General features: G+C 37.7%; 1 protein-coding gene across 2 annotated transcripts in view; it reads left to right on the forward strand.

The window, feature by feature from the left end:
* dennd2b (DENN domain containing 2B) overlaps nt 1–9,852 on the forward strand; it is a 61,062-nt gene extending 51,210 nt beyond the window's left edge. For both annotated transcript variants that reach the window (XM_028014766.1, XM_028014765.1), the window contains exons 15-20: nt 2,695–2,872; nt 3,710–3,751; nt 5,474–5,585; nt 6,774–7,013; nt 7,259–7,345; nt 9,393–9,852. In XM_028014766.1, the coding sequence (XP_027870567.1) occupies nt 2,695–2,872; nt 3,710–3,751; nt 5,474–5,585; nt 6,774–7,013; nt 7,259–7,345; nt 9,393–9,427 (694 nt within the window). In that variant the 3' untranslated portion in view covers nt 9,428–9,852. The remainder of the gene's footprint in view (nt 1–2,694; nt 2,873–3,709; nt 3,752–5,473; nt 5,586–6,773; nt 7,014–7,258; nt 7,346–9,392) is intronic.
* Nucleotides 9,853–11,001: the final 1,149 nt, after the last annotated feature.

Genomic DNA, 11,001 nt, shown 5'->3' on the forward strand with positions numbered 1-11,001 from the left:
TCGGGATTCACAGACTACTTACTTTCCTGGAGTATCTGCCGTTTCAGCCTCACTAACATTGTGCCTGGCCTGACAAAACTATGACAGATAATATATCAGGATTAGCTGTCCTACTTTAACACAAAGCAGACCTGCACTGACGTCAGAATTGCTAAACTACACTTCTATTTTCCTTGCAACTGGTCACATCTAATTATTCATTCCGATTCATATTGATTCATTTGAATACAATCAGCTAACGCAACACAAGAAAAACGCAATATTTTAGAAAACATATTTTCAAAACAGCAACAAAACAGAAATACATAATTCATTTATTCAATATAAATTTCTTTTAAACAATGGCTGAATTTGAGGCTTGCATATATCCAGAACAAAATCAAACGCACTTTAGGAGAAGTCGAACTGAAAGCTGTTCAGTCATCTCGATGAATCTTCCAATAAATAGGAGGACTGGCGAACCCTCCTAGATTCAGGCTGGGTGAGATTTGTTGGTAATTTTGCCTTTGCTTTTGGTGGTTACTGAGGCTCAGGCCAAAAAAATATCCCAAAGATCCTTCCACATGGACCCAATGCCTGTCCCAAAGAGCAACAGGGTTAGGTTCAACACAAGCTGTGTGGGAGTGAGTTGCTAATTCCTGCAGAATATTGTTGCATAACCTGGAAGTTTCAACTATGTGTTATATTTGAGGCAGCCATGTTGGTTATTAATGTTTGTACAGCATGGGGATTACTGACTTACCAAGGCAGAATTACAACTTCTTAGGATGTTTTAGAGTATGTTTTCAATTCGGAACAAGTTGAAAACTAATAACCACCTACAACGGAAGAAGATCTGCTTCTCCTGGCCCTGCTGAAAGAAAGCTGCATCTCAGGATGTTTCTGGTTATTTACTTGGTTGTTACTGTACCTGGTCTGAAGCATGGAGCTCACTTAATTCTTTTTTATAACTTTTCTCATTGTGCTTTTGCCTCTTTCTTTCCAAAGTTGAGTGGCAACCTCTGGTGGAGCAGAGTGTTTTCATTGTAAGTTCATTTTCTCCCAGGAGTTTGTGGTCGGCGGATGAGTGTAACGGATCCTTTTGGTATTGGTGGAGCACCGGGCCATGTGTAGCCTGTGGCGAAGGTTATTCTCAGATCTGTGCCCCATCGCTCCCTGTTGGAACTTGTCAAACCCCGGAGACAGGATCTGTTTGAAATTATCAAGCCCTCCCCGGGCAAATGGAAATCAGCCTGGCCAAAGCGAAGCTGTAAATGTTCCGTTAGCGGAGTGAACTGAAGGAGGCCAGAAAAAGTCCCCGATCGCTGCGGTTATTGTAGACTTTGGATTTCGCTTAGTAATTCTGTTTTAGCCTGTCAAGAAAACATGTTGTAATCTTGGCAATTTGACTCATGGGAAGAGGAGATGAAAAGCCACCATGGCAAACGTGTAGCCTGAGTAAACACCGTGCGAAAGGCTAAGGGAGTTATTTTTCTCAGCTCGGGAATCACGCTTCTGCTCCTTGCTTTCTGCATGTTCTCTAAGGACAGCTAAGTTTCCCTTGAATTAAATCTAATGAGTTTAAATAAAAAGCAGTAACCGCTGTGAACCGGAGTGTGCTGCTATGAGGACAGTAACTGTGGAAAATATTTCTCACAATTATTCCCTTAAATAGGGCCAATCACATACCATGTTTGATCCTTGGTCTTGTTCTTGATCCATACTGATTTAATGCTTGTGTGTGTGTATGCACGATTAGACCCACAGTTTATTTTCACTGTTTTTTGTACACATGAACTGAACACTGTGTGGAAGACAGAGAGGAGGAGGGGTCAGCCACTGTCAACAAGCGACGGATCGTGAGAAAGATCCGCTGGGCCGCTATTTGGGATTTTCGTGTTGTACCGCAGCTGTCGACGTCAAAACCAAACTCCTGCTTTTACTTATTGCGTCAACGGGCCTTTGGCTTAACTATAGCAACATGCCACGGTCATGCCACCCCTGTAAATGGAGCTCAGGAAGATCTCAAAGATGCATTGTAATGGAGCCGGCTTTTGTCATTGTGGTTTGAAGTGTAAACTAAACTACTAGTAGGAGAACACAAGGACTTATTTTTTGGAAGCTGCTGCAACTTGTAAAAATGCCCTCTGTTTTTTTTTTTTAACTCTGTTGTATCAGAGATGAGTTGTAGGAAGAGAAAAAAGCATTTAAGTATCTAACTGAGCTAAAAGCCTAATATTACATTACAGTTGTGAAGGACACAATGATGAAGTAGTCATTTAAACATAGTACAAGAACAACAATGTTTAGACTAAAGTTAGCAATTACTGTAGGTCCCAACATTTAGAAAATCTAATTATGATTTTGTATTTTTGCGTTTTTAAAGCACTTTCAAATGCTTTGTTGTTAAAAGGTGCTATACAAATAAAATTTGATTTGATTTAGAAAAACACCATAATGAAGTCAGTGTGCCATTCTTAAATAAGATTATCTTGTTTTTAAATAATGGAAACTGTTTATTTTAAATAAAGCAGTAACTTACAATAATAATAAAAAATGCCCAATGTTAATATATTGAACTGTGTAGTAAAGAAATGCTCTGATGTCTGTGTAAAATAAAGCTGTTTAAGACCAATTAACCTAATTGGACCCGCAACTCTGCTGACTGTGAAAGTTGTAACATTTTGTCATTTTTTAATTTTCTCCCATCATTAGTACGTTGTCCAGCTGCATGCATGCAGTGGTGGCGCTGCTCTACCCCTTCTCCTGGCAACACACCTTCATCCCAGTGCTGCCAGCGTCCATGTTGGACATCGTGTGCTGTCCAACCCCTTTCCTAGTAGGACTCCTGTCCAGCTCATTGCCAAAACTTAAAGAGTTACCTGTAGAAGAAGTGAGTAGAAGAAGTCTTGACTATTCATCTTGTTGTATTAATATAAAAGGTAAATTTTAGACTGAGAGTGCAACATCCTTAATCTACGTGTTTTTTTTATTGTTCTGGTCTGGGGTTTTTGATCCCTCTGACTGAAGTCTGTCTCAGAAATCTTTTTATTTTATTCACTTTCATTACTATTTACGTCTAGACAAAGAAATACATTGTTCAGACACTAATGTCTTTTGAGACAGAAACATTTTGATGCAGTTTCAGATTTTCTTTAAAGACTTGAACAATAAAGTGTTCAGCTTTTAAATTGTCTTCATGTCATTGGCAAAATGTGAAGAAAATGTTTTAATGATTTGATGACATCTCAAAAACCAAAATGATGAACCCACTAATCAAGAAAATGGCAGACTAAATGGTGCATGAAGGGTAACAGCAGCTTAAAGTATGTGAGGACATTCCTCTTGCAGACACCCGCCTCTCCTCTGAACCTTAAAATTACTAACCCAGAAGTTCATATTTGGTACAAAACTAGCATGCACAACCACAGATATGCAGTAGGAGATGCTAAGTGGTGTTGGGAACTGGAGCCAGTAAAGTGCTGGTGTCTAGAATGGGATCCCTCCTTCAGTTTCTGGTTTCAGCGCCAATAAATATTTTGAAGAAAAGCAGAAGCCCAGTTTGAGACAAGCATGTACAGTAGTTCTCATCTGTATTTTTTTTCTAAAAAGAAAACTTATTCTCAGTTCCTACTGTTGACTGAAAATATATATTGGGCATGTACCATGCCTTATCTGATGGCTCCTTTTATGGAAATTGTACTAATTTAATCTTCTTTCCTTCACTCAGGCTTTAATGGTTGATTTGGGAACTGATCGCTTTATCCGACAGGTTTGTACACATACATTTGAATTTAAACCAGCATAATGTAAAACAATGTGTAGTCCCTTGCAAAAGCAGTAAATCCCAAGAAATTAATTTACATTTTAGTACTTTATAACTTCAGACTTTGCTTTTTTATTGGATAAAACAACCTAAAGTAGTGCATAACCATAAAGAGAAAGAGAAATCAAAAAGTTAAAGGGGTTTTCAACATGTTTTACAAATAAAACATAAATCTTGGACAATTCCTTCATATGTGTGTACTCAGGCCCCTTTACTCCACTACCCCTAAATTAAATCAGTTTCATTGGTAAAAATGAGAAAACCTTTGTGCAACAGACTAGACATTGTTGTTCTGTGAAGGTCTCCAAGCTTTGATGGAAAACGTTAGTGAATAAACAGCCTCATGAAAACCAAGGAACAGAGCTGACAGGTCAGCAGTAAAGTTGTGGGGAAGTTTAAAGCAGGGTTTGATTCTGAAATTTTCCAGGCTTTGAGCAAACCACATGGCACTTCATTTTCCAAAAATGGACTCAAAAAAAAAAAATTTCACTCATAATAACTTTGGGGGAGATTCAGACATTTTCTATTCAGGTGGGATAATTAATCTGTTGAAATGATAACTTTTGGGTCATGATTGTCACAAATTTTACTTCCATGGCAGAGATGCAGGAAGAAATTTAAAGAAAAGAATACGAAGTTCCATTCAATGCTTGCCATAAACCATGTAGAAGACACAGCAAACATGCGAAAGAAGATGCTTGAGATCAACTTTTTATCACATATGCTGAATGTTTTGTGGAAACACTTGGACATCACCTTAAAATACACCATCCCCAGGATGGGTGGTGGCAGCATTCAGTTGTGGGTATTCTGTTTTTCAGCTGTTTAGTGTTTATGAGAACATGGATGAAACCAAACAGATGGAAAAAACATAACTTTAGAGGCTGCAAAAGACTGGAGACGAGTGGAGATTCACATTATTCCATGACTATTGCCCTATGCACAGTCAGTGCAAAACTAGAATGGTTTAGATGAAAGCATATTCATCTGTTAGAATGGTCCAGTCAAAGTCCAGACCTAAATCCCGTTGGCATTGCTTGGGAATTGAAAAATGCTCTCATGTCTTTGGAAGCAAAGTATCTTAAGTTAACAATATGTTGACACAATTGCACAGTGTGTCAACTGGAGGCTCCATAAACTCAAAGATAAAAAACTTCCAGATTTTTTAGCAGTATAGGTATTGGAAGCCATGTATGAATTTTTTCTTTTTAGTAACTATTTTGTGTTGGTCTATATTAAAATTGAGCAAAAAATAAAAAAAACAATACAAACAGTTTGTATATGTAACAAGACAAAATGTGACAAAGTTAAATTGTGATGGACACTCATTGAAGGAGCTACGCCTGAGGATAACTGTACAGTTAAATCACACTCAGATTTTCCTCTTTCAATTCCTGTAAAACTTGAAATAACTTTGTTAGTTTTTAGCTTTTATCACTACATCAGTAGTGTTTGTTAAACAAAATTATCCATCTGAGACTAGACAATTATCAGCCATAGCTTGCAGCTTGTATTGAACAAAAGTAGCACAGAAACAATAACTCTAGAGCTGAAGATTGTGTTATTTATTTTGCCTTTTTTAAACATGCGGTTCGCAGTTGGAGCAGACCTTTTAAATGTCTTTTCCAATCGTTTCTGTTTATCTCTGCTGACTTCAACTGTTTACAGATGGATGACGAGGCCTCGCTGTTGCCACGAAAACTTCAAGCAGCTCTGGAGCAAGCGCTTGAGCAAAGGAATGACATCATCAACCAGGACTCTGACAGTGAGTCAGATGAAGGTGAGTAAGTGACAGATCATCATCTAACAGGCAGATGTTCTCCTGGTTAATCGGAGCAACAGGCTGTGCTGTACTCAGTTTGACTGTCTGGGAAACTCTCTGAGAGATGACATCTTTTCTTCAGACATCTCATGCGGTTTGTCATAGAGGCTTGACATAGAGATGAGATTTTGAAGGTAGTGGAGGCGAAGTGTGCTGGATGAGCTGCCACGTTAGGATTATGTCACACATTGATTATGAAACTCGTATTGAGTTCTCTATTCTTGACAAAGTCCCAAGCTACATATATTTCTTCCTTTATAAATTGTTAAAACCAGAAATCTCCTGGTTTATGTTTTACTCTACAGGTATATAGTAATTCTTAGTAACCAATTCTAGATTTATTACAAGTTTGGTTAAACAATTGTTGGAAATTACTCTGACAATTTCTCAATAATCCAACTGTCTAGGTTGATTGCAGGTACACAGCTGCTGCTGAATATTTTAAAGTAATCATTTCTCTTGAAATCTCCAAGTTTCCCTCAACCAGATTTGTTTTTATTCATGTGATGTCAACCTAAATTTCCTTTTCACATCTACAAGCAATTTTTTAAAAGCACAATTCTTAAAGAGAAACCTTTAACAGAGTATTTAGTCCAACTACTATTACAATTTCTATAACCTGTGTCAAATTAAATCAACACTTGAAGTACACTCTGTCTCAATTAGTAAATGATGCTAAAGCAAATGGGGAAAGTAAAACTGATAAATCTGCTTTGTCAGAACATCACCTTGTCGACCGCTAGGTTGGTGTTTAAATGTCCTACAAAAAAGTCAAGACCTGTCGCAGTGAAGGTATTATAACTGTTTCGCAACTTTACAAGCTTCGGGATTCCTTTCTGCAAGGTTACGTAATGTCTGCTGCATGTCAGTCACAGTCAGTTGACTTTTCTCTGCAGTTCAAAGACGCTTGCTTATATAACTTATATCCCTTTGCGGCAGACAACAAAGTTTCATTGGTCAAGTAACTATTAAGAGGTGGCTAGGGACTTGGGTCTTTAGCTCTAAGAAACAGATTTTTTAAAATTAAGCTCAAGCTCTTTCAGAGTCTCAGACATTTCAGCTGCTTTAGATCTTCTCTTTTCACTCATCTCCTGGATTCAAGCAGAATATTTACCATGTTTCTTTGTGCTTTCCTCATATATGTAGAATATAACTCATTGAACAGCCTGGTGTCAGAGGCCTTCATCCGCTTCTTCCTGGAGACGATGGGACATTACTCCCTGTTTATCACTCAGAACGAACGTGGCGAGCGTGTTTTCCAAAGAGAGGCTTTTCGCAAGTCTGTGGCGTCCAAGAGCATCCGTCGCTTCCTGGGAGTCTTCATGGAGTCTCAGATGTTTGCTGGGTTCATTCAGGACCGGGAGCTGAGGAAGACACGGGCTAAAGGTGGGTTACTGTCAAGTTAGTGGAGCTGAGCACTTTTTTTTCTGATTTCCTCTCTTGAACTTCTAGCAGTCCCTGGACTGCAGTAAGCATTGTACTGATACTGCCCTCTTGTGGAGGAATGTTTTTACCTACCCGTCTCTCACTTCACTGAATTCTTCCTGGCAAACAAAGAGGTTGTAGGTTCCTGGAACGTGTTGATGAGCCGTAACCTTTTTTTGTTTGGATTTCTGTTGTTAAAATGCCAGGGCTGTTTGAGCAGCGAGTGGATCAGTATCTGGAAGAGTTACCAGACACAGAGCAGAGCGGCGTCAACAAGTTCCTCAAAGGCCTTGGTGAGTTTTGCTTCAGACGTTCTGGACAAGACAAGTCTCAGATTTCAGGAGCCTGAAAGAAGCAACCTATTGGAGAAAAAGATGTTAAAATTCACCAGCTAACACATTGACTTACCTAAAGGAAAATAGCACAAGAATTTATGGACTAATGAAAGCAAGATGGTTCTCTTTCTGTAGTGTTTTCAACGTAGCTGTTGGTGACACCGAGTTAAACCACAAATGAAGACCCTGGAGTTCAGTTGCAGCTTGTTTAATTGTCTTCATGAACATGTGGTGAAAACTGAAATGACAGAAAATATACTCTATCTCAACATGTAGAGAGATATATGCCCAAATTAAGTGGTTCAAGTTCGCTAAAATAACATTACAGGAAAATCAACAATAACATCCAACTAAACAGTATAAACTGCCATATGATGTAACTTACGGCGTTCCTGCATGATAATTCAGAGTGGATGGCATCGGATAACATTTCCATGCTGCCTCTTGCATGTGAACCTTTGTTTTTAGCAAAAACGGAATACCGGAAGTACGTAACCGGAACCGGAAGTAGGTAACCGGAACCGGAAGTAGAATTTACCGATAAAGCATTCTTTATAAAAACTTATATAAAGCATAAATTGTTTGTCTAAACAACTTGCAATCATTTTAATTACAATGAAATACTTTTAGAATTATTTATTCAACCTTATGAACTTACTTATTTATAGGAATGTCTTAAGGACAACACACTTTCGGTCAAGAGGCCATAGACAGTTTGTCAAACAATCCCCAAATGCTGAATTCAACCCACAGTTCACTGCAAAGCATGGTGGATGAGCCATCATATGTCAATGTTTCTCATTCGATGGAATCAGGCCTAGATGATGCATAGCTGTGATCATACATCAGTTTAATTTCATAAAAATATTTGATGAGGTCAAATGTTTTTGTGTTTATGAATAAATGCTCTTAAAATTGGTGTTTCAACAAGAATGACCACACACACCATTAAGCAAGCATACGGGTTCTGAAGACAAACTAAAAAATGTGGACTTGGGGAAAAAAATATTCAGATAGTTTTTTTTCTTTGAGCAATATAATATTTTTCCCTCATTTCCTATTGATTAATAACAAATGTGATGTTTTTGATTTGGAGTATAATATTAGGTGTTCCCAATGCACTTGCATTGGGGGTGTAGCAATATGTAATAATACCAAAAATATCTATTAGAGTACATGGGTGTACTAAACCCTTGTGTTCAGTACACACATGTACCTAATAAATACATCGTCTTTTCATAATAGAACAAGCAATATGCGGAACTAAGGGCACAAAACAATGTTTGTTTGGGTAACTTTAAGAAGTGACACCAAGCAGAGAGGATTCCCAGTGATCACTAAGCTCTGCTATTAGTTAGAAAAACAACTCCAAAGTGATTTAAATGTGTTTTATTCTCAAATATGGACAGAGTTGCATTCATAAAAGGTTTCAACTTTAACACTGAATGTTTTCAAATAGTTGTATTGTTGTAAAATCTGCAGTATCTATGTGTTGTTGCTGAGTTATGCTATACTTCATTTAAATCTTAATCCAATTCTATACTTTCCAATTTTTAAAGCTATAGAACATAAAATCTAAAATAATTTCAGAAATTGAAAAAGAGAACTTAATGAAGATTTTTTTTATCTTAATATAAGCGTACTGAAAACCTGCCCAGAGTGGTGGAGTGATTGTGTGTAACGCTCCACCACTAATCTGCATGTAGGGAAATTAAACCTGTTTAAAAAAAACCCCAAAAACCTTTACTCACTTTTTAATCATGCTGCTATCATTTGAACACATCTGATTTTTTCTTAGCTTCTGCTCTACATGCTTAGCCATTTCCTTTGTTAAAAATTAACTTTCGTGTAACTTTTTTTTCTTACATTTTTTGCAACTCAGAACCTCCTAAATCTGTATTATTAGTGGAGAGTTTTAATTTAGATCTCCAAAGCTATGTTAGTTTTGAATATGCGAGATTAAGCAAAATGCATTTTAATTAGTTTTACCTTTTTTTCCTCCCAGGAAATAAAATGAAGTTTCTCCACAAAAAGAACTGAAGACCTGCAAGTCTCTGCTTCAAGATGATTCTCAGACATTTTGTGCCTTTTCTTTTTTATTATTAAAAAAGTAAATATATGTACATAATATTTCACTGTAAGCTGTGATACTCTTCAGTGTATGTTTATAGTTCCTATATGAGACAGCGATAGCAGGACGGTACACAGCGACTGAGTCGTAGAGTAACCACTGAGATCCGGGTGTGCATGTGAGGAGCGTTATCAGAGTGAGTGTGTGTTACTTGATACGGATGTAGATGTACAGTTCATGTGTTCTAACGCGTCATTATTTTGGCATCACTATTTGTCCTCTGTTTAAGGAGTGTATTCGAAAACTGTACATGCATCAAGATAATGAAGACAGATTATTTTAACAGTCTTGTGCATCTGTTATTAAATATAGTCATCTAAGTGCTTTAAATATATGAATGTGTCTTGAGCATTTCTTTGCTTGTCTATCTCACAAATTTTCATAATAACATAAGGGTCATCTCAATGACAGCGTTGTTTAAAGGTTTGCATTAGGAGGCGCTCGCAGGATCCCAAAAGGCGCCATAGTCGAGCACCAGCCACCACATGCAGCCGATAACCTAATTACGTCTCTGCACATCACTCCGGCTGCTGTCACTGCCGTGCTGTTATTAGTTCCCCTCACTGAGAGGCTGTCTGTGGGTGCCAGGTGCCATGTTACTGCCCCTCTGTCTGTGTCCTTTATCAGGAAGGAGCGATCTGATGTTTTGAATTAGGCTCCTGAACCACAAAAGCCACTTGAAGGAATGTTTGAAGAAAAAAGGTAAAGGCACACAACATTACGAGGTTTTTATTTTCTCATAAAGTCCTTGAATTTATGTGAAGTGCTAGTTAAGTTTAGCTAGTTTTAGCTTGCATGCATTTCATGTGTAAATAAGAGGAAGGTAAGATTTTAACACAATTAAAATATTTTTCAAACAACTTCAACTTTTCTGGTTTTCCTGTCAAATATGCCATTACAAACCAACATCAAAATTTTATTCTTTTACAAAATTAAAGTACAAAACACTGAATAAAATTAACAGTAAAAATGAAATGTTTCAAAATTACCCGCTAAAATGCAGTTTTTTATTTAATTAAAATTTTGTCTGCTGCAGCTAATATGTGGTGAAATATCCATACATGTTGAATTACACTGCCTGGCCAAAAAAAAAGTCGCCACCAAAAATGGTCACACTCTCTAATATTTTGTTGGACCGCCTTTAGCTTTGATTACAGCCTGCATTCGCTGTGGCATTGTTTCAATAAGCTTCTGCAGTGTCACAAGATTTATTTCCATCCAGTGTTGCATTAATCTTTCACCAAGATCTTGTATTGATGATGGGAGAGTCTGACCACTGCGCAAAGCCTTCTCCAGCACATCCCAAAGATTCTCAATGGGGTTAAGGTCTGGACTCTGTGGTGGCCAATCCATGTGTGAAAAAGATGTCTCATGCTCCCTGAACCACTCTTTCACAATGTGAGCCCGATGAATCCTGGCATTGTCATCTTGGAATATGCCCGTTCCATTTGGGAAGACAAAATCCATTGATGGAATAACCTGG

Source organism: Xiphophorus couchianus, chromosome 4 (genome assembly GCF_001444195.1).
Source record: "Xiphophorus couchianus chromosome 4, X_couchianus-1.0, whole genome shotgun sequence".
In the NCBI taxonomy this organism is placed as follows: domain Eukaryota; kingdom Metazoa; phylum Chordata; class Actinopteri; order Cyprinodontiformes; family Poeciliidae; genus Xiphophorus; species Xiphophorus couchianus.